At 39.1% G+C, this 25,134-nt stretch overlaps 1 protein-coding gene across 1 annotated transcript in view; it reads left to right on the forward strand.

Annotated features, from left to right (window-relative positions):
* CCHR9.PART0H11orf49 (chromosome chr9.part0 C11orf49 homolog) overlaps positions 1-25,134 on the forward strand; it is a 2,558,117-nt gene that overhangs the window by 2,021,504 nt on the left and 511,479 nt on the right. The window contains exon 6 of the mRNA XM_044082535.1: positions 5,924-6,033. Within this exon, the coding sequence (XP_043938470.1) occupies positions 5,924-6,033 (110 nt within the window). The remainder of the gene's footprint in view (positions 1-5,923; positions 6,034-25,134) is intronic.

Here is a 25,134-nt window from a genome sequence, read left to right on the forward strand (position 1 = left end):
TAGAAGCACAATAGGTACAGTGCAGGTTTTGATGTGAAATCGGGAATGCTTAGTGAGGAAGGTAAAAGTGGCTGCAGCATGAATGTACTACACAACGTCAATATTGTGATAATAGGCTGGAAGGAACTTCTTTTGTGTGATTAAACCTTTTCTTTAAAGCAGCTGCAGGTGCATTCCTTAAGAAAGGACACTTTCAGTTTAATTTTGGACATGTGTAAGTATCTTCTTGCCTGATTTCTGTTGTGAGTTGTTCTGGATGGCAGTTGCAAGCTTTATAAATGTCTTTTTGCCTATAGCCTTCTTAAACCTAGGTCTAAGTAGGGATAGAGTATCCTCATTTATATCTCTCAGAGCATGGCTGTGATGCCTGATATGCAACTTGGATTTTAATGTGGAGGTAATGACCCACCTTTATGATTTTTAAGATCTGGGAGAATAGCAGTACGTCTGCTCTTTCATTCACTGGTAGCCAATTTTTGGAAATAATACATTCCGTGCTGTAGCTTGGCAGAAGGTTGGTGTAAGTAAGCATGATATTTTATAGCACAATTTAGCTTTGAGAGTGCTTTGTTTATTATAATGTCTGTGTGTTTAGAAAAGGATAGTGAGGGGACGAAGGTGAGGCCAAGGTATCTTTGTCAGTCACAACTGCAAGGTTGCTTATGTTTAAATCTGTATCAACAAAGCTGGTGCTTTTGGGAATCTGTAGATGTGTTCCATATATCATGATGTTAGATTTTATGGTGTCGATGTCCAACCAGTTGTTTTAGGTCCAGTTGTAAAACACTAACGATCTCTTGTATTTTAAGCTGGAGCTGTGTAAGTTTAGTGCTAGTTTTAGGGATGAGGAGGTCATCATCTTGCATAATATTAATCAGATTGGGGAGGTCATTGCTAAGATCATTAATGAAAAGTGTAAAAACAAATGGGCCTGGTACTGAACTGCGGGGTACTCCTGTGTTGAAAGAGCCTTGGTTTGAGGAAATGTTCTTTGAGTACACCTGGAATGATCTGTCTTCAAGATAACTTTGGAACCATAATATTGTTTGGGCTCAAAAGTTGATCCTGCTTAGATTATGAAGTAGGAGGTTATAGTTTACCGTTTAGAATATTCCAGTCATGTCTAAGAATAGCTCATCTGTTAATCTGTATTCTTCCATATATGTGAAGACTGGGTTGGTGAACAGGGTAGTCATAGCCCTAAAGGAGTTGTAGATCATATATCACATCAAGCAGACAGTAAACAAAGCCATCTGTCAGTAAATAAAGTTTCTCTTAAAGCTATGCTCACATCATGGTATAATGTAGAAGTAAAAGTTTTACCCTTTTCATTCTCTCTCGCCATCTGCTATCATATGATGTATTGTAGATATTATGTCCAGAATGGTTTCATGATATATTTGTAAAGTTTGGGCTGCAATTACTATTTATATCTCAGTATTGCCTACACAGTAATGCTTAAAATCTTTAATTTTTTATTGTTCATTGTAAAACTGTATTTTACCTGGAGTTTTCCTCCACTGGCCTGTCCTGAAAATGGGACTTGTGTGCAGTCAGACTTTCCTTGTACACAAAAAAACAGTAAGTACATTTTAATCGTACATACCATCTTTTAAGAATGTACATATCTACATAACTGTATATGTTTTGTTTTGATTGGCATCAGTGTATCATCTTAGAAGTTCTTGAATATGTCGCTGTTTGTTCAGTGTTCTTTTTCTGTACTTTCTGCATTTGGGTGTGTTGTCGTTTCTGAAAAGGGTCATAAGACCAGCCCACCTACCCATTTAGCAAATGAAATAAAGAAAGAAAACAAGCAATGTTGGGCATCATTGTTATATAGAAGCCCATGTTTGTTAATGTGGTGTAGGACTTAGTTTTAGATATTTGTTTTTTCAAAATTATTTTTTCACTGGCTAAGTTTGAGTAATGATCTGAAATCCGTGCTTTTGGCATGAGATTTCATAGGAAGAGGAATTATATAGGAGAACGAATTATGACGACTCAAACCAAGTACAAAATTGCCAAACTTCCAAAGAAAAACGAATATAGCTCCACAAATCCACAGACCACACCAGCTAGTAGATGTAAAATGTTCTTAACGCAAAGTTTATTTATTCATCCACAGTATAAAAATGCGTTTTCGCCACTCAGAATATAGAGGCTTCTTCAGAGAACAGTTGAAACTATTTAAAAATTGGCGCTCTTTATACAACATGAATTTACTTGCTCCGTGTGCAATACACGTCATTTCCTCTCATAAAATTGTTGTATTACATGCAATCTCTCATAAAATATCCTAGGCATACAAATTGATTAATTAAAAAACGGACCTTCCTATTTGGTTCTTACAACTCCATTCCTTCCAAATACATGTAAAATAAACAAGAAAGAAACTTAACATCGTACCTGTCATATACATACCAGTATTCCTTTTACAAGCATGTATATAATATTAATTTTGACAAATTAACTTAATTGCTATATGTCAGTCAACCTAAACTCCTATATTATTGACTCCTCTTGATGTAGGGAATGTGTCCCATATATTATAAAAATGAAAATAAAATAAAAATAAAAATAGAAATAAAAATGAAAATAAATTAGAAATAATTTAGACTTATACTTGCTTTTTCCACTTTAAGTCGTAATTATGGCTTAATAGAATCCCTAGTGTGCACTAACCCCATGCCTAATGTACTTTTTCAATTAAAAATGTCAAAAAGGCTTTAATTTAAGTAATTTAAAACCCGAAGGGCTAGGGTGAATAGAAATTTTCCATATATATACGATATATATAATACTTGGACAGGAACTGAACCATAATATACCCAATATACTTCCTGTGAAATAAAATGTGTATATGGGTGACAAATTCAGTTGGTATAGCCCTGACTACTACCCAATAGTATCCTCCATTCACATTATGTTATCTAAGATAACGTTTCAATTTGAGTAGGCAGGAAATATTGCAGTTGTCATTTAAACCAGGAGAGTTGAAAGCATTCAATTTTATATATTGGGTATATTATGGTTCAGTTCCTGTCCAAGTATTATATATATCGTATATATATGGAAAATTTCTATTCACCCTAGCCCTTCGGGTTTTAAATTACTTAAATTAAAGCCTTTTTGACATTTTTAATTGAAAAAGTACATTAGGCATGGGGTTAGTGCACACTAGGGATTCTATTAAGCCATAATTACGACTTAAAGTGGAAAAAGCAAGTATAAGTCTAAATTATTTCTAATTTATTTTCATTTTTATTTCTATTTTTATTTTTATTTTATTTTCATTTTTATAATATATGGGACACATTCCCTACATCAAGAGGAGTCAATAATATAGGAGTTTAGGTTGACTGACATATAGCAATTAAGTTAATTTGTCAAAATTAATATTATATACATGCTTGTAAAAGGAATACTGGTATGTATATGACAGGTACGATGTTAAGTTTCTTTCTTGTTTATTTTACATGTATTTGGAAGGAATGGAGTTGTAAGAACCAAATAGGAAGGTCCGTTTTTTAATTAATCAATTTGTATGCCTAGGATATTTTATGAGAGATTGCATGTAATACAACAATTTTATGAGAGGAAATGACGTGTATTGCACACGGAGCAAGTAAATTCATGTTGTATAAAGAGCGCCAATTTTTAAATAGTTTCAACTGTTCTCTGAAGAAGCCTCTATATTCTGAGTGGCGAAAACGCGTTTTTATACTGTGGATGAATAAATAAACTTTGCGTTAAGAACATTTTACATCTACTAGCTGGTGTGGTCTGTGGATTTGTGGAGCTATATTCGTTTTTCTTTGGAATTATGACGACTCGTTAGAAGACCCCTGAAGTAATTGACAAATAGTATATGTTTGAGAGGGATTTTGCACTGTGATCAGCTATCACTTTAAGAAAGGCTGGATGCATCTTAGAGAAGGAAACACCTCTTTTGTCACTGACGTTCAGTAGGACTTTTTTTAAATTGTTTTTCAGAAATTTGTCTAATGTAGAATGTTGGGGTGTAAGCTGCTCGTGTGTAAAGCTGTGACGATGATTGAAAATGCTGTAAAGAATTATTAATAACTGACTGGGTTTGGTAAGGAACTTATGTGTTTTAAGGTTTCTGTTAGAAAGTCTGATTGTTAGCTGTTAATGAAATGTTGGTTTTCTTTATATGACTGCAGACTGACTTTCTTCACATATGTGCATGTGCTCAAACATGGCAGTGATGGTTGCTAAAAACACCTTAGCAGAACCAAGTGCCTTTGCTTTATAGTGATCTATTAACTACATAAATGTAGCACAAAAAGCTCTAGGCATGATATTACTGATGCATGTGTTGCAGGCTGTATATCTAACATTCAGTTTCAGTATTGTAATAGAATAGACTACCTTCATCCCCTAGGGTGGGCCACATATTGCCACCCTCCCTTGAAAACTCATCCAGAACCTCTGTTACTGATTGATGCTGTGTCATCTGGGTGTCTGACAGGGTTTTATTCATTCTCCATCTTTGTGTCAGGAAACTTCCTACAAGTAAGGCAATACCATACCAGTAGATTTAAAAAGAAATGGAAGCATAAAAAGTTAGGAGTTCTAGGAAACGGTGCTAGAGAATGATATAATCATGAAATATATGGGTACAAAAGGAAGCGGATTATAGAGAACATCAGTTGGTGAAAATTGTAGAGAAGAGTACAGAATGTACAGTGAAGAAGATGAAGAGGAAAAAGATATTTTTTTGTGGTGAAAAAAGACAGGAAATTTGAGGAAGGGAAAAAGATATATATTGTAGTATAAAAAAGTAGAGTAGCATATAAAAGAAGTATAGGAAGGGTGAAAAAGGCAAATAAGTATAAAATATAAAAGAACAACAGGTAGACAGGGGCAGCTCTTGGTATCGGACTGTTGGGCTGCATCCCTCCAAACTTTCCCAAAAATAAAAAAATAAAAAAAAAAGAAAAAAGTCAAATTATTAAACTTTACACACCAGTAGTAGTTCAAACAAGTTCCACTTTAAAAAAAAAAAAAAACATTTTTGTCTCTGGACTGTTTTTAAAACAGTCCAGATTGGGAAGACTGCAGGTATCAGTGAAGATTCCCAGAAGTCATTGTGGTTTTAACCCCAGGCAAAAGGATGCTAACCATACTGTGAAGTCAGCAGCCTATCACGTAATCTGAGTACATGACACAGCTGCTGATTAGTCCTGTTACTCTCCCGTTCTCTTGAGATGAGCAACGAGTGACCAAAGAAGAGAAAATCAGCAATCCGAATGGATTAGGGTTTAAACTTTAAGGTAAGTTCTCAGTTTTTTTTTCCTGGCAGGTCAACCAGATAATTTCTGCATTTTTTTCCTGGCAGGGTCAACCAGATACTTTCTGTATGTTTTTCCAGGCAGGGCCAACCAGATACATTCTGCAGTTTATTTCCTGGCAGGGTTAACCAATTACTTTCTGTATATATTTTTTTTCCTGGCAGGGTCGACCAGATAATGTTTGTATTTAATTATTTCCTGGCAGAGTCAACCAGATACTTATTAAATCTTGGTGCAGTCGAATTACCAGCACTAAACAGATTACTCTTATGGCCTATCTTAGACTAAATCAGTATTGCTAATCTTGCAGCCTGTTAAACATTTTTGTTCATTACTATCACAGAAAAGTTGGATTGTACATGATTTTGAAATGCACACAAGTAAAGAATATAAGAAAGAAAGAAAGAAAGAAATGTAGCTAAGGACTTAACTTCAGGTTTTCCTGTTGACTATGCATTTAATAAACAATTATTGGCATTCTTCTTTAATGATTTTCTTGAGCATTTATGATTTCTGTAGCTTACAGTCTTAGAGAAGACCAAAAAAATGTTAAAGCTGTCACATTTTCTGACATTGTGTATTTGTCTTTTACCATGTTTTTTTAGCTACCCCCCAGTGGATCATATCAAGGAAATTTTTCTCAATGTGCAGCGAGTCACTTTCTATGGGTTTCTTATGGCTCTTGCAAAGAGTGATGAAATTAACAAAGTTATAGGTAAGCTGAAACAGTTTTTTTTAATATGTGTGTCTAGGTCAGCCCAGCCAATAGGGTGTTGTAGTATTTTCAGTTTACAGTATTACTTCTAGCAGGTCGGTTGCTGAGAAGAAACAAAAGCAGGGGTATGCAGAGAAGTTTCTAAGACAGTAGAGTAATTTAGAATTGGATCTGAAGCTCTAATCAATACATTTTCCATTTGGTTCTCTAAGTGTCCATCAACGTATCCATTTGCATATTAAATGTTTGGAAATGTTGTATCCTGACTGGTTTTATAATTATTGCTAAAATTTAAAAAGCTGTTAAGGATAAAATCAGAGTTCCACAATACTTGTTTAAATATGCTTGTCCATTCATGTAGTCAAGAATCTACTTCTGTGCCACTTTGAATCATGAACCCTAATGTAAGAAGGTGCCTGGATTCATTTGTACAGCTTTAGAACTGTAGGTGTGACTATTCCATTACTAAAGTTACAGGGAGGCAGGCAGACAGAGAAAGAACACAGGAATTAGCAAAAGGAGCTAGCATTTTCTGTTCTTTTGTTTGCTGGCAACAACAACTAACCAACTTTGCACCACTTTGTACTTAAAAGTTAATTTGTAGTAAGTAAACTAAATTGTATGAATCAAGCCCATGCCTGTTGAATGTAGATGAGCAGCAAACAGAATGTACAGTACTGCAACTTTATATATGAAGATTTAGCTGATGGATGTTAGTACAAACACACAGAACAGTAAAAATAAAATCCTAAACCCATATTATTTCAAAACTGCTGTCATCTGAATCTATTAATACAATTTGTGCGATTTTTGCAAAGGATTTACATATATTCTCCTCACACCCTCCTCCATCCCTAATTCAAAAGGATACACCCCAACACGTGCTTTTTTTACATTCATGTTCTGAGTTTGCACTACCAGTATGAAGAATACATTGTTTTGCATTGACATAAACTTACTTTCTTTTCTGTGTTGTGTAGCTTTGAACTGAAAATATAATGGCAGAATATTTGGGAGATGCAAAGAACAATTATCTTATTTTTATGTACTTCAAGACAGGACTTAATAGATACCAAGTCAGCAAACACACACATGAAGTGCGCACGTATAAGTTGGACTCAGATAAAAAGCCAGTATAACAACAGAATGCTACCTTTGGAAGATAGCAAGCCAGGAATAGAACAGGAAACTTTCCATGACACATCTGTAATACGGCACTAAATATTATTACTGTGTCCTATGAACGAGAGAAATCACTGTTGTACAAACACAGCTTTTCATATTGCTAGGAAACTGTGAAATGTTTGTACCTCTTGGTGTTGCCGTTTTAAAACCAGAAAAAAATGCAAAAAATTAGTGAAACCCTATGGACTTAACCTGTGAAAGTCGGCACTGCAGCAATTTAGTTCTAGTGGACTTAACCTGTGAAAGTCTGCACTACGGCACTGTAGTTCTACTGGACGTAACCTGTGAAAGTCTGCACTACAGTACTGTAGTTCTAGTGGACTTAACCTGTGAAAGTCTGCACTACAGCACTGTATTTCTACTGGACGTAACCTGTGAAAGTCTGCACTGCAGCACTGTAGTTCTACTGGACGTAGCCTGTGAAAGTCTGCACTGCAGCACTGTAGTTCTAGTGGACTTAACCTGTGAAAGTCGGCACTGCAGCACTTTAGTTCTAGTGGACTTAACCTGTGAAAGTCTGCATTGCAGCACTGTAGTTCTACACCAGAAGGTGCCATCCATTGCTGGCATATTACAGAAAGCAGAGAAACACAACACAGATGAGAAAAAGCCATGATGCAGTCTTAATAAAAGAAATGTTCAGCTGCTATGAGGATGGAAAGGTATATCTGTCACATACCATAGCTTGTTAACACATCATGAAAACAGAGCAAAAACTAACCTAAGGAATACATGCAAAGCTCCCATAAATCATAAATGTAAGTCCTCCCTGATATCCCACAACTGAAAAGGTATTATTTTATAATTTATTTAAACCAACTGTACACTAACGACTCATTGTTATTCAAAAATGAGCACGCTGATGGAATAGCACATCCAGTGTGTCCATTGTAAATCGAGCAGATACCAAACAGAAAAAAGTCCAGCTGCTGAAGTACCATTGAGCGGCTGCACTTTCTATTGGAATATGCTGAGAGGCAGAGCAAAACAGAATACGAATCAGGTATGTTCTCAGAAATAAAGAAACAGAAACATACCTGATTTTCCTTTTATTTCAGCGCTGTCCCTCGTAAAATCTTGACAGAAAAAAAAAATACAGGAAAAGAGATTCTCTTTTCTATTTTGCTTCTCCTGCACTGCACTGATGTACGTTGCAAGCATGGGGATGCCCTTGTGATCAAACCATGCTAACCATGATATACCCACACCTAGTTGTGGGATGCCCTTGTGATCAAACCATGATATACCCACACCTAGTTGTGAATTACTGCTTAAGTAAACATCAAGGAATGCATTCATCTTAGTTATGTAGAACTCCTGCATGATATTTTCACTGTATGAATCTGGTTAATTGTTGGTACACTCACAGCCAACTCATCTTTTACCAGCAATAATATACAATACATGTAGCAATGAAGGAGTTAGTGCACCAAAGAATAGTTCAATTAATCTGTGTTCTGATGTAATATTTCGAGATCCTAATGAAAGTATCAGCTCTCTGTAACAGTCATGGACTTCACGTAAGCCAGCATTAAAACCAGCCACCTACACTTTTTGCATAGCACGTTAAAAGAATGCCTGAGCCTTTCTGGACAAAAAGTATAAAAGAAAAAACAAGGAAGTAACATGGCAATACTTCATAGGAGCCAAGAAACCTTTGAAGGAGTACAAAGAGAATTCACTGCCAAGGTGTCCCTATGACATTTTGCATTGTGAATACCTATAGGGCCAGGAAACATAACACAGCACAGCATTAACAAATCACTCATTACATGGTATCAAGACAAGTATGTCTTTGGCTAACATATTAAATTCTAGCAAACATAAGGCAGACTACACCCTAGCTATACTCCTTAACCAGTTTAACCCTCGCTTCACACACATCAAGAATCAGGCTGAAAATGAACATGATTACTTGGCCACAATGACCTAACACAGTCCAAGAATCAATAGACTGCATGTTTTCATATATTCAGAAAAGGTTTGGATCTGTACATTCCTTCAGGCTTTCATCACAAAACCTGGTACCACCCAGTAGGTACCATTCTCACCGACTAGCACTCGTACCTTTGCTTTCTACATGGTGCTTACAGAAAACATTGTAAGATGCCATACTAATATATCACACTACTTTCATACCTCTTGGTATTTACACATCACATTGTAAGATGCCAGTCTATTCTATCACACTACTTACCTTCCTGATGGTGTTTACACAAACATTGCAAGATGCCACATTAATGTATCACACTACTTACTTTCCTGATGCTGTTTACACATAACATTGTAAGATACCACACTAATGTATCACACTACTTACTTTCTTCATGATGTTTACACATAACATTGTAAGATGCCACATTAACTTATTATACTACTAACTTTCCTCATGGTACTTACACATGACATTGTAATATGTCACACTAACGTATCACACTGTTTACTTTCCTGATGGTGTTTACACATAACATTGTAAGATGCCACGTTAACGTATCACACTACTTACTGTGCTTCCACATAACATTGTAAGATGCCACACTGCTTTCATTCTTTACAGTGTTTACACATAGCATTGAAAGATGCCACACTAATGTATCACACTACTATCTTTCCTCGCAGTGTTTGCACATAACATTGTAAGATGCCACACTAACATATCACACTACTTACTTGCCTCATGGTGTTTTCACATAACATTATAAGATGCCACACTAACATATCACACTACTTACTTTCCTCATGGTGTTTACACATAACATTGTAAGATGCCACACTAACATATCACACTACTTACTTGCCTCATGGTGTTTTCACATAACATTGTAAGATGCTACACTAATGTATCACACTATTTACTTTTCTGATGGTGTTTAAATATAACATTGTAAGATGCCACACTAATGCATCACACTATTTACTTTTCTGATGGTGTTTAAATATAACATTGTAAGATGCCAGTCTATTATATCACACTACTTACTTTCCTGATGGTGTTTACACATAACATTGCAAGATACCACATTAACATATCACACTATTTACTTTCCTGATGCTGTTTTCACATAACATTGTAAGATTCCACACTAACTTATCACACTACTTACTTGCTTCGTGGTGTTTTCACATAGTATTGAAAGATGCCACACTAACGTATCACACTACTTATTTGCTTCATGATGTTTATACATAACATTGTAAGATGCCACACTAACTTATTATGCTACTAACTTTCCTCATGGTACTTGCACATAACATTGTATGATGTCACACTAATGAATCACACTCTTTACTTTCCTGATGGTGTTTACACATAACACTGTAAGATGCCATGTTAACGTATCACACTACTTACTTTCTTCATGGTATTTACACATAACATTGTAAGATGCCACACTTGAGCACTAATCCAGGCCTTCTTAAAAGTATTCAGTTGTATTTATTACTGCTTGGTAGTAACCTGATTAAAGTGTAGCTATCATTCTAAGCCTTTTGATTTAAGCACTTGGGCTTCAGACCAGTTGTTTTACATTAAGAAGGTTTGTGGTCTGCACTGTTGTGGCAAGACAGGTAGGGTACATCTTTCTAAGTTGGGAACTGCTGATTGAAGGCTCAGTGTCTGTTATTCTAAAAGTATATTAGTTCTGGTTTACGTACTTGGGCTTCAGGCCAGTCATTTTACATTAAGAAGGTTTGTGGTCTGCACTCTTGTGAGAGGAGAGGCTAGACTCTGCCCTTCTGAGCTGGGAATTTCTGGTTAGAGGCTTATAGTGCCTGCATATTGGAACTGTTTCTTACTGAAATTGGTGTGCCTTGTTTGCTGTCGCATAAACTAGATTCAGGCCTGCTGAATATAGCTTTGCTTGTATAACTTGAGCACTAATCCAGGTCTTCTTTTTTGGAGAAGGTTCCCCTGCACCCCAGTGGCTGGAGTGTGCAGTTAGAACTTGTCTGATTGAAGACTACAGGAACAGGGCTCAGCCTCTTCTGATTGCTGGTAGTCATCTAAAGTTGTTTTAAGTGTATTTTTACTGTTTGTAGTCATTTAAAGCTGTTTTAAGTGTATTTTTTACTGTTTTTGCCTTATCTTTTAAAAAAAAAATTTCCTTGTTTCCTACCTTTCTAAGCTAGAATAGTCCAGTTTTCAGGCTAGTGCTGAATTCAGGGCTGTATTTCTGAGTTGCCCATACTTTACTTGGATAGAAGGAGGTTTCTCTGTTCACCTGTGAGAGAGGGAGCTTTGAACAGCCATCTGTCCCTGGAGGAGTGGTTCCAGCCCAGAAGTTAGTAGTTTATAGGCCATTTTGGGCTAATTTCTATCTCTTTCATTTCCCTGCTGTAAAAACAGCATTCGCACGTTTTTGCACAGCCCGGCAGCGCCGGTTAGCTAGGGCTAAATTATTCCTGTCCCCACCAAGTCTCCTCTTCAGTTTTTCCCTTGAAAGTAGTCCTAACTCAAAACCTAAGCACTTAAAAAGCATCCTACAGTGAAGCACTTGCTCAGACTTAATAGCAAGCACTAATATACCTCGACACTTGATTGCCCAGCAGGGCAAGGCTCATTATTCACCCCTCACCAACCAAGCGACTAAGCAGCTCACCCTACTATTCAGGTATGACCAAAGGGCAATTTCAGGTATACTCTCCAGTCCAGCTGGTGAACCTTGGTATCCTGAGGCAATGCTAGAACTGCCTCATGTATACAGGCATCCCTCTCCTCCTACCACAAAACCATTTGTGAGAGATGGAATTATATAGCTAAACTGGAGGCTAAGCTCTCTCCACCCAAGACTGGAACAGGCAGTCATGAGGAGAAGGTTAAAACTTGCACCACACCTCCAGCCTCACATAGACATACTAAACCAGCACTGGCAACAAATACACATAAATACACTAAATCATACTTGGAGGCTCTAAATAAAAACCTGCAAAAGCATCAGAGACCTCCAAAGCAGACACCCAAAAAACCTGCACCTCCCGTCACAAATCAAACAACACATAAAACACAAAATCAGTGTGCTGCACAATCACAGCCCTTAAGGCGAAATAACACTCCTAACACACTAGTAATAAGCGAGTGTATAGTCAGGCACATTGACGTCCCACTCACTAGGCTGGACAAGGAGAAGGTTACTGTTAGCTGCCTGTCGGGAGCCAGAATCCGCCACATAATGCAAGCACTCAGGTCACTCCAGAACAAGTACAAATATGACTCTGTCATTGTTCATGTTGGTGTGAATGACCTGAGTCATACCTCCTTGGAATACATGAAAAGAGACATGGAAGAGCTCTCTGATCATGTAGCCCAGGCAGGTATGACCCTGACCCTGAGTAGCATTCTGCCCTCACCAAGAATGATACCGCAGTATAAAGAAAAAGTTATCAATTTCAACAATTGGTTAAGCTTCTGGTGTCATTCAAAAGGGATCCAGTGTCTGTCAGCCTGGGACAACATGCTCGACAAGCCTCATTGCTTCGCAAGAGATGGCTTGCACCTGTCACCCTTAGGCTTTCGAATACTGGCCAAGGCTCTTGCTGCCCCCATAGTGCCTTTTTTATGCAAGGTTCAAAAGTCAAACCCACCTCCATAAACAGCACAAATAAAAAAATGAGGGTTATGCTACTCAACACCAGGAGTTTAAATCTCAAAATGCACGTGCTCGAAGCACTCCTCAGTATGGAGAACTTCAACATCTGTGCAGTAACTGAAACCTGGTTCAAGGCTCCACAGAGTATCCCAGCACTACCAGGATACAACTCATACCACACATTTCGGCCACAAAACATGGACCGAAACACAAAAGGAGGGAGTGTATCTGTTAAATAAAATAAAACATCAATACACAGGAGGTTCAGGTTCAAAAGTTTACTAGTGTACACCAGGAGGCAAAAAACGTACAAGTACAGAATTTTGTCTGACATGAAACAGGAAGTACACAATTTTTATAGTTACTTACATTCAAGTTGTGCCCACCTTACTGACGTGGTCAGTCACAGGGCTTCTACATCACTTTAGCGTACAGTATTCTATTCATAAAATAATGCTGATGCTGTATATTTAAAAAAAGTTTTCCTCTGGTAACAATACGGCCTTGCTCACCACCTGGTCAGGCATAATGTCTTTCTGTAAGGTTACTTCTTCAAGGTTCCAGGCTAGTTCAAATACAATAGCAGATTCAGTCTTCTAATACACTTCTTTGTTCCCCTGTAACACTTTCCCAACAGCTGCGTGTTATCTAGTAACACATACACAAGGCCAATCGTCCCAGCAGGAAAGAGCAAAAGATTTTCATTATTTCACATATTTAATTTCCTGACCCAGCAGATAATCACTTGTGAAAAGCATAAACATTAGAACTTGCTGAGCTAGCAGCTGCCAGGGTCAGAGGCCAATTTGCAACAAGGCACACTGCAGTTTCAAAAACTTCTTGCAATTACATATGAATTCATTCTTTTTGTCATATCATTAATAGAATAAAATGCATTACATACTACTTTGCGTTTAAACTAGCACTTCACATATATTCAAATACATATTTCTCTAACATTTTCCCTCCTATTAATACTTTTTATTCTATTTTGAAGTATGCACAATGTCATTTCATCTCCTAACCTCTTCCACTAAGGATTTTCAGCTAGGTGAGTTATTTGATTTATACTTCAGAAAAAGTTTCATCTGAGATTAATTTTTCAATCTCAATATCTTGGTACAAAGTTTCAGTAACAGATACATCAATAAAATCTTTGATTAATCTTTTTATGCAGGGAATTCCACAACAAACACATGCTCCTAATAGGAGTAAACCCACACAAATAGCAATCAGAATATTCATTAGGATGGAACCCCACCCCCCAAATAAATTCTGGAAGAAGTCCGTCAGTGGGTTTGGGCCTGGTTCAGTCATGGCCGATAACCTGCTGAATTACCTCCAGGTGGTTATTAAGTTCGTGCCTGTTATCTGGAATGAACGCACAGCATTCTTCTTTGATAAGCGCGCATGTACCACCCCTCGCCACTAGGGTGAAGTCAAGAGCCATTCGATTTTGTAGCACAACAGTTCTCATTGCATTCAATTCATCAGTCACCAGTTCTAGGGCAGAGAAAGTTGCATTACTCATTACTTCATGAAGATTCGACAGCTTCCTCAACTCCCATATTGATTTGACTGCTCCATATGCTGGGAGTATTCCTGCCCAAGGTATAACACTGTCACTCAAGTCCATATGAGTCAATTTGTTTTTGTCCTTTACGGTATTATGGTCTTTCCAGCCAGCTTCGATCCGTCCTACTGGATTTACAGGTTTCTTGACTGGACCTTCAGGTTTTCGGGCTGCTTCTCTCACATTTCGTATCTTACCCAAAGGTAATTCTGCAGTATGCCTTATGGCCGGAACCAGATAACCCAAAAAACAACTGCCGGACCAATTCTCAGGTAGCCATTTGTATGCTTTTTTTCCACAAATAAAATAACAATTTTCTACTTCAGTACTAATACGTGCCAGCCCTGCATGAAACATTTTCTTATCTATGATAGATAAGTGTTTAATTAAAACAGGATTTTGTCGTATTTCATCCAATGTTGTTTTCATTGAACTCAGATATGAATCATAGTTGTTATTACAGACAGTATCCCAATTCCTAACTTTAATGTAACATTTATAAGTAATGGTTATATTACAATTGCTCCACCCTACTTGGAGAGTATCATTTTTATAAAAACATACAATTCCCTTTTGTGTGACAGGTAAAAACAAAGCTATTTTGTCCTGTGATCTCACAGTCCCTGTGTCAAAAAGCAAATTTTCCCAAGTCTCATTTATCCCCAGAGGGACAGCGGACATTAACAGTCCTCCATATGCTGTTGGTATAGCTGTACAAACCCAGCAATTTGAAATGTTCATAGTCTCTGCATATACACGCTTCATGGCTAGGTATGTGTTAAAATTTGGATGCCAGTCTATAGCTGATTCGTCACGTCTTCCCACTTTTACTTGTGTGGTTGAGTGTAGGAAAAACCACAACAAGAGGAAAATTGTCACAATTATAGTTAATAAATGCATACTCAACAAAATAATTATGCAACATCTCTGGGGTTGATCTGCATTTCTATTCGCTTTACTCTTGGCCATTTTGCCCTTGTTGTATATCAGTCACAAAGTTTTTATCAAGTTGAAAGTTCTTTACCGGTTTGCAGTATGTCAAATGGACCCAGGACGTCCTCTCAGCCACTCTGACTGCAGTAGGTGTTGCCAACAGTACCTGGTACGGTCCTTCCCACTTTGGACTCACCCAATTCTTCCTCTTCATCACTTTTAACCACACCCAAGTTCCCGGAGCCAGAACTGCTTCCACCGGTCTGGTCTGTTCTTTATCTGAAAAAGAGTTAAACTGCAAAACAGTTTTATTTGTTAACAGTTTCCTCATATAACTAGCTAATGAACTGTCAGCCTCTTGCTCTGCAGGCATGAGAGCTTTCCACTGAGGCACATAATATGCTCTCCCAAAAAACATTTCGAAGGGAGTCAAACCCTTCACACTTGGAACCGTTCTCATACTCAGCAGCGCTAAAGGCAAACAATATATCCAATTCTTCTGGGTCTCACTAACTAGCTTCCTAAGCTATTTCTTAAGAATCCCATTGTACCTTTCCACCAGTCCTGCAGACTCTGGGTGGTAGGCACAATGATTTTTTAAGGGGATTCTGAAAAATATTCCAAGTTGCTGGATTGTCTGGTTAACAAAATGTGTGCCATTGTCACTATAAATCCTTTCCGGTATGCCAAACCTATGGATTACTTCTTTTATCAGGGCTTTTGCCACTGTTGCTGCATCCGGATTTTTGGTTGGAAAAGCTTCTACCCATTTAGAAAACATATCTACAATGACTAGGCAATATTTTTTCCCTTCACATTTGTTCAACTCTATAAAATCCATACAAATAGTATGGAACGGATACGGTGGTACAGGAAAACGTCCTTGTTTAAGTTTAAATGCCCCTTGTGCATGGTACTTGTTACAAGTATGACAAGCTGCACAAAATTTTTTTTGTATAATTTGTGAATCCATATGTTTGGAATATTCGGTTTACTAACTGTACCATCCCCCCTGTTGAGACATGGCACTGCCCATGGCTCAACAAAGCTGCATATCTAAATAAATTAGATGGCAATATTGTTTTTTTCTCTTTGGAAATGTACAGTCCATTTTCGAGAATTGCTCCTTGTTTTTCCCATTTTTGTTTTTCTGCTTTTGTAGTAAGCGTCTGCATTGTTTTCAACATGTCTAAATCTAAAATCTCAGAGGGTTGTAATTCCTCATTCAAAAGTAAAGTTTCTGAGTCTGAGGCCGCTTGCTTTGCAGCTGCACCAGCTTTCGCATTGCCTTTCGAAATCCTATCCTGTTGTTTTGTATGAGCTACACATTTGCAAATAGCTACTTTAGTAGGCACCTGGATAGATTCTAATAATTCCAAAATAAATTGCGAATGATTAATTGGCTTTCCACTAGATGTTATCATTCCCCTATTTTTCCATTGTTGCACAAATACATGTACTATAGAGAAAGCATACTGACTGTCAGTATATATGTTTACACATTTGTCTTTTGCTAAAGTACATGCTCGTGTTAAAACTATCAATTCTGCTGCTTGTGCAGACAAGTTATGTGGTAAGGGTTGGGCTTCTAAAATTTCAGTGTCTGTAACTACTGCATACCCCACTAGATTCTTCCCTGTAGGGCCCCTTCTGCATGAGCTGTCCATGTAATATGTCACCTCGGCATCATCCAAGGGCATATCTGTGAGATCTTGTCTAGGCAAGGTTAACTGTTCAATTTCCTGCAGGCAGCTGTGCGGTGTGCCCTCTGCAGGAGTTGGGAGTAATGTTGATGGATTTAATGTCGTACATCGTTCAATTGTCATATGAGGTTGGCTCAGCAGTATAGTCATACATGAAAGATGTCTAGCAGGAGAGAGATATGCTACTTTTTCTTGCAGTAAAATTATTGCGACTGCATGAGGCACTCTCAATGTGAGAGGGTGGAATAATACCACTGAGGCCTAGGCATGTACTGCCATTGCAGCTGTGACCACTGCTTGTACACAGTGAGGCAAAGATTGTGCCACTGGGTCTAACTGTGATGAATAATAGGCTATGGGGCATTGCTTATCCCCATGTTGTTGCGTCAGCACTGACGTCATATATCCTTGCTTACAATCTACGGTCTGAAAGAACCATTTATGATAATTTGGAAGTCCTAAAACTAATGAAGACGCTATCAACTGCTTCAATCTGCAGAAAGCTGTTTCTGCTTCGGGTGTCCATTGTAATAAATCTTGTGCTGCCATTGGTGTTTTATATATCAAGTCAGTCAGTGGAGCAGACTCCAAAGCATAGTTTGGTATCCAACTCCGACAAAAATTAGTTGTCCCCAAGAAGGACATCATTTCCATCTTGGTTGCTGGTTTGGGTGCTTGTAAAATTGCTGTCTTTCTATCCTCATCTAATATCCTACCTTCATTGGATATTACATATCCTAGGCATCTAACTTGCTTTTTCCAGAGTTGTAACTTACTTTTGTTCACTTTGTGTCCTTGTGTTGCTAAGAATTTCAATAGCGCTACAGTATCTTCCCTGCATTGCTGCTGAGTGGGGGCTGCTAGCAAAATGTCATCTACGTAAAGTAGAATTTGACTACCTCCTGGTGGGGTAAACCCTGCCAGGTTGCTAGCCATTTCTGCAGATAGCCTAGTATGAACCTATGAACCTATCTGTATCACTGCTGGACAGAGGCACAGCAAACTAATGGGTATAGTATTCTCATCCTAAGGGGTGGTGAAAGCCACACACACTCTGGCTAGGCTTATAAATGCCCTAGGGCAGATAGCCTAGTATGAACCTATGAACCTGTGGTAGTCGAGTATAGGTATACCTTTTACCCTGAAATGTAAATGCAAACCAGTACTGACTATCAGGATGTATAGGTATTGAAAAGAAAGCATTATTGATATCTACCACAGAGAAATATTTTTGTTGGGGCTTTAAGTCATTTAACAAAGTATGTGGGTCTGGCACCGTGGGTGCTCTGGGTATCACTGCATTGTTTACAGCTTGTAAATCTTGAACCATCCGCCATTCCCCGTTTGCTTTTTTAACAGGAAATAGGGGTGTATTACATGGTGAATCAGGAGATTCTACCAGTACTCCTTCCCTGAGCAATGCTGCTATTATAGGCTTGATTCCTATTTCTGTATCTTTCCTCAAAGGGTATTGTCTTTTCTGTGGCCTAAATGCTGACTTTGGTGTAATTGTAACTGGTCCTGCTGTTCGAATAAGTCCTACTTCTGACTTGCCTGTTGACCAAAGAGTTGTTGGTATCTCACATAAGGCTTTCTCTTCTTCTTCTAATAAAAATGCTAATCAGCTGTCCTCGCTAGATTGCAAGTGTACAGCCAGGTGCGTCTGTGTCAACCAATTTAACTTTTGTTTCTGTATCCCCTGTTCTGACAATTCTAAGTCAGTCTGTTTTTCCCATCTTGTTACCTTCTCTCCTAAGTCTGCCCATTTTACGTTTTTGTTCTTTGTCAAGCTGACATGTGGCAATCGATTTGATCTATATAATGCAAGGAATTCTTGAGGTAATGAACAGCTAACCACACTGTTCCCCTCAGTATCCCAATACAAAGTACGTAATACTAATCTAGTTGCATGATTTTTGAACAATTCTTGCTCATATTCTCTATCAGGTCCTGACGTATTACAGTAGTATAGAGTACAGTGTAACAAATGATGTCGATCAGTGCCAAGGGAGGGGGCTTTACTGATGGCTACGTTCATCAGTTCCTCGGTTACTGCCCCTAGACCAATTGTAACTAGGTCCTGGCTGTACCAATAAAAAGTTTCACCCTCCGATCGCACCACAAAAGTGTCCATTTGTCTCTGTGCCTCCATACCCTGCACAGTTGGAACTACTGCTATGCCAAATATCTGCATAAGGTCCCTACCCAATAGGTTCACTGGACGCTTTGCAGAAACAACAATCTTAGTTCTTTGAGTCATACCTGAAACAGGGTCAGTTATTGCTATATCATGGGAGAGTGGTTCCCGGTATAGCTGTCCATTTGCAGCTTTCACTAATATATAATCAGGTGATTCAGAATGTTCTGGTAACTTGGAGGGGTGTATCAGGGTCCGTGACACTCCTGAGTCACACAGGAATTTGACTTCCCTTCCCTCCACCAGAAGTGTAACTTCCGGTTTTGTGTCTGCTAAGTAGAGCTCTAGGCTCAATAATGCTAAATCCAAAATTTCACTTTCTTCATCCTCCATATCTACTTGCACTTCCTCTATTCCTTCTATCACATTTACATTTGTCCTCTGTTTATTGACTTCTCCTGATGATTTCTAACTTCTGCATGATGTATCTTCACTATTATGTAGTCAGTCCTCATCTCCCTTGTCTTCTGTGATTACCTTCTTATTCTGTTTACAATCCCTCGCTAGATGTCCCCTCTTCCCACACTTAAAGCATTCACCTCTCTTTTTCCTTTCTTCATAATCTTCTGACCGTTTGTCAGACTGTTTATTTCCCTGGGCATTTTTCTTTCCCTTTTTGCCTGACTGTAACACAAATACTTCAGCTCCATCTTCAGCAGTGAAGACTTGCGCCTTCTTTTTCTTCTTGCTGTTAAAATGTCTTTCAGCATGCCTAGCATATTCAAGTAAGGCTTGTAGCCTACTTGTTCGATGATCTATCGTATGCTTCGTAATGAAGCTACTGATAGGTGCAATGCAACCTTTTAAAAATGCATTTTTCAATTGTTGTTCATACGGGGAATCATTCACTTGATTTTCAGGAACTGTCATACCGCTATGGTTATTAAACATTCCAATAATCTAGCATAGTACCCATCTACCGTCTCATTTTCCTGTTGTATGCATTGGTTAATGCAAGTCCAGTCTGCTCTAGGTTTCCATTTCTCAGAGATTCGATCTGTAAGACCTTTCACTCTATTGTCTAGTTCTGCGTCACTATGTGGGAGTGGTTTAAACTCTGCATTACGAGGATTCCAGTTGCCACAAATCATGTGCCAATCTGGACCTATAATGTGGCTGACTACTTTTTCTACTTCTTCCCCATTCAAGTGGTAACTCAACCTCATGCCTTGCAAATCTTCTAAAACTTTCATAAAATTAACTTTCGGATGGGGGAATTCCCTCAGTAGCTTTCCGGATATCCTCCGGTGTCCATGGCCTGTATACTAAGAGAGTTGGGTCCTGCCCTGCCTGTCCTGCCTGAGGATTTGGGACCTCTATAAGCGGACACATTTCTTCCTCATTCTCATCCTGTAGGTTTCTCTCTATTTCATACGATTCTGTGTCCCCATGTATTTTACGTGTTCGGGACCTAGTTTCAGTAGTATCTCTAACAAATGGTTGTGGTCTCACTGAGACCTCAGGATAACGCGGAGGCGAACTAGCCTGTCCACCCGCTTCATATCCTGAAAAAGGCAACGGAGGGGGCAGGGGAGGAAGAGCCGTTGCTATTACTATGTTATTATCTTCTTTATCTAAAAATAATGCTTTTGAATTTTTAGTCTTCTGTTCCCTACGGTTTGCTTCCTCAATCCACATGTGTGCCTGAGGAATGCCTAATTGGCGTTGCTTTTTTTGCCTGACCTTTCGCATCGGGTTTAAGTTGCTTAAGGAGTTTAACCAGTGAAGTTTTATCTAATTTACCATCAAATTCATATTTGTTAACCCACTTCGTATAATACCTAACATTATCAGAACGTTGTGATTGCATATATTTTGCGTCTTCGGTTAGGGGCGGATCTCGCGATGTTTTAGTGCACTGATTTCCCATGTTAAAAGAAAATGTTACGTAACCCTTCTTATCACGTGGTACCAAAATTTCAGTTCTTTTCACAATTTATCTAGAATAACTGCCTACCTTATTCTGTTACCATGATCTATGACCAAATACACAGTAATTCCTCTTGTCCCTGATCTGCATAACAAATCTTGACAACAATATTTACTGTAACCTAGTCCCTGATCTAAAACAGAAAAAAGGCAAAAGTCTTCCTTCCTTAGCCTCCGGTATTGAGCCGTCCAGGATCCGCTCTTCGGCCACAGATCAGAAAGTGGCCAGTGTCTTTAAACAACAATTCAGTCGGAGGTCTTTTCACCCAAGAAGAACCGTTTCAGTAACTTTTCCTGCGCAGTATTCGACCACTGGTAGACTCTGATCTGCAGCTGTCTGAGGGATTTCTGGCTAAGAAGGACCAAACTGTTGAATAAAATAAAAGATCAATACACAGGAGGTTCAGGTTCAGATGTTTACTAGTGTACACCAGGAGGCAAAAAACGTACAAGTACAGAATTTTGTCTGACATGAAACAGGAAGTACACAATTTTTATAGTTACTTACATTCAAGTTGTGCCCACCTTACTGACATGGTCAGTCACAGGGCATCTACATCACTTTAGCTTACAGTATTCTATTCATAAAATAATGCTGATGCTGTATATTTAAAAAAAGTTTTCCTCTGGTAACAATACGGCCTTGTTCACCACCTGGTCAGGCAATAATGTCTTTCTGTAAGGTTACTTCTTCAAGGTTCCAGGCTAGTTCAAATACAATAGCAGATTCAGTATTCTAATACACTTCTTTGTTCCCCTGTAACACTTTCCCAACAGCTGCGTGTTATCTAGTAACACATACACAAGGCCAATCGTCCCAGCAGGAAAGAGCAGAAGATTTTCATTATTTCACATATTTAATTTCCTGACCCAGCAGATAATCACTTGTGAAAAGCATAAACATTAGAACTTGCTGAGCTAGCAGCTGCCAGGGTCAGAGGCCAACTTGCAACAAGGCACACTGCAGTTTCAAAAACTTCTTGCAATTACATATGAATTCATTCTTTTTGTCATATCATTAATAGAAAAAAATGCATTACATACTACTTTGCTTTTAAACTAGCACTTCACATATATTCAAATACATATTTCTCTAACAGTATCCATATTCTTCAAGGATACCTACACCTCCAGGTTAGTGGCGCAGCATGATACCTCTGAGATCATCCATGTGCAACTAACATCGGGCAAATCTGCAGTACAAATTGTGGCCTGCTACAGATCACCCTCCATGACCCAGGACCACCACTCCGCCTTTCTGAAGACACTGGAAAACATGGAGGTCCTACCGAACACCCTGATATTGGGTGATTTCAAATACCCTACCGTTAACTGGGAAAACTACTCAAGTACAAACTCCCAGGTCCAGCGCTTCCTGGAATTTATCAACTCAAATGCCCTGGATCAGCTGGTAAACTCCCTTACCAGAGGTGAAAACATATTGGACCTGGTCATCACCAACATGGGCAACAGGTGTTCCGCACCAGAGGTCAACCCGTCACTGGTTAGATCAGACCATAAACTAATCACTCTGGATGTCCACACCACACCACCACCCCCAACCAAGGAAACTACAGTGAAAAACTTTTCTATAGCAAACTTCACCTTACTTAAGACAGAGGTGGTAAGTTTCACAGCCCCCACACTAAAGGATAACAGTGTCCAAGATGCAGGAACCTTTACAAATGCACTCTGTGAGCACCTGCAAGGATGCATGGATCGTGCCATCCCTAGCAAAACCAAGACTCACTCCTCTAAGGGAAGGAAACCAGTTTGGTGGACCCCTGCAATAAACAGGCTATACAATAGAAGGAGGAAACTAGTTCAGAAGAAAAGCCAATCCCAAGAAGGAAAGACATCCCTGATCAGTATCAGTAAGAAACTAAGGTCCCTCATGAAATCATCCAAGGCTGACTTCGAAAGAAAAATAGCCAAGGATTCGAAAGATAACCACAAAGCCTTCTTTAGCTATGTCAATAGTCTTAAGTGGCAACTCACAGATATGCTCTGAACTAGTGCAAAATAGCACAAAATATAATGAACCTACTGATATTGCCAACATCCTGGCAGATAGATTCAGTGCAAACTTCACCCCCCCCCCCCTCACCCCCAAAAGGGCACACAACAATACCAGAAAAGTGTAGTGTCCCGGAAATCACAGACGCACAGGTGAAAATAGCCCTTTCAAAAGCCAAAAGCACAGCGTCAATGGGGCCAGATGGTGTCCCAGGCTGCATCTTTCATGAACTACAGAATGAACTAACCCCCCCCCCCACCTAAACACACTGTTCAACCTCAGCCTCTGCATAGGCTACGTGCCCATAGAATGGAGCACAGCAACGGTTATTCCGCTCCACAAAGGAGGGGCCACAACTGACCCTGGTAACTATCGCCCCATAAGCCTGACTAGCCTGGTCTGCAAGGCTATGGAGCGCATCATCATGGAACTCATTAACAAAGACATTGGGAACCTCCAAACACTTGACCTGACCCAGTTCGGCTTTGTTAAGGGCAGATCATGCCTACTAAACCTGGTTGACTTCTTTGAGACAGTCACCAAGGCCATAGATGAAGGGAAGGTGGTTCACACAGCCTACCTTGACGTCGCCAAGGCTTTTGACACCATTCCCCACTCAGGAATTATAGAAAAACTCACCAGCCTGAACATAAACCCCTATGTCATGAGATGGGTTGCCAACTGGCTTACAGACAGAACTCACACGGTAAGAATAGCGGGCTCCAGGTCCAACTGTAAACCAGTCACAAGTGGTGTCCCACAAGGCTCGGTCCTGGGACCCCTACTGTTCGGCATACACTTCTCAGAAGTACAGGCAAACACAGGAGGACTATGGCTAACCAAGTTTGCTGATGACTGCAAACTGGGAACCATAATTGACTCTCCGGCCAACTCGGACATTCTCCAAAAGGGCCTTACTGAGACAGACACCTGGTGTCAAATTCATGGTCTCAAGCTAAATGCCAAAAAATGCATAGTCATCCCATTTGGGAAAAACAAAACACCTATGAATTACCACATAGGTGGCAGCTCCCTTAATACAGAAGAGGTAATAAGAGATCTGGGGAACCAGGTAGATAGTAATCTCTCCTTTGACAATCATATTGCCAAAGTAGTTAGGAAATCCTTCTATGTAGCCCATCTAATTACTAAAGGGTTCGTATCTAGAAATAAAGAGGTTATAGTGCCACTCTACTCGTCACTCATTAGACCCATCATAGAGTAGAATGCCCAATTTGGGATGTACCTCACAAGACACTTCCAGCAACTGGAAAGACCACAAAAGTACCTCACCAAGAGGATTACTGGCCTCAAACATATGTCCTATGCAGGCCGACTAGAAAAACTCCGGCTGTACTCCGTGGCATATCGCTTACTCAGAGGTGATCTCTGCCTGACTTACAAAGCCATGTCTGACTCAGAATTGAGGACATGCTCCACCTAAAGAAATCCAAGTCACTGCGAGCCACTCGCTCTAGTGAGCCAAACCTCACCACAACAATAAATAGAACATGCTGGGGGAATAGATTCCTGTCACAGAGACTCCCCATGCTTTGGAACAAAATTCCTAACTACATTAGGCAGAGCCTCTTACTAACACTCTTCAAGAGGAACCTTGACGAGTGGATGGGTAACAGAAAATACACCCCTGGGATCACTTCATTGGCTCTTCTTGATAGAGGCTCAGTTAATTAATCAATGGGGTGACGAAAGCTGACACACTCTGGCTAGGCTTATAAATGCCCTCGGGCAGATAGCCTAGTACCTACTTATGGACCTATGATCATTAATGTATCACACTACTTACTTTCATCATGATGTTTACACATAATATTGAAAGATGCCACCACACCGTTTACTAAGTGCGCAGCCTGTAATTTTTTTTTTTTAGTACTTATAAACTACAATCAGAGGCACTTTAACTGTGCAGCAATGTTCTCTTTCCACTCACGTTTTCTTTCGCATTTCACAGTTATTCA

The sequence above is a fragment of the Protopterus annectens genome, chromosome 9.part0 (assembly GCF_019279795.1).
Source record: "Protopterus annectens isolate FY-2018-M chromosome 9.part0, PAN1.0, whole genome shotgun sequence".
NCBI classification, from domain to species: Eukaryota; Metazoa; Chordata; order Ceratodontiformes; family Protopteridae; genus Protopterus; species Protopterus annectens.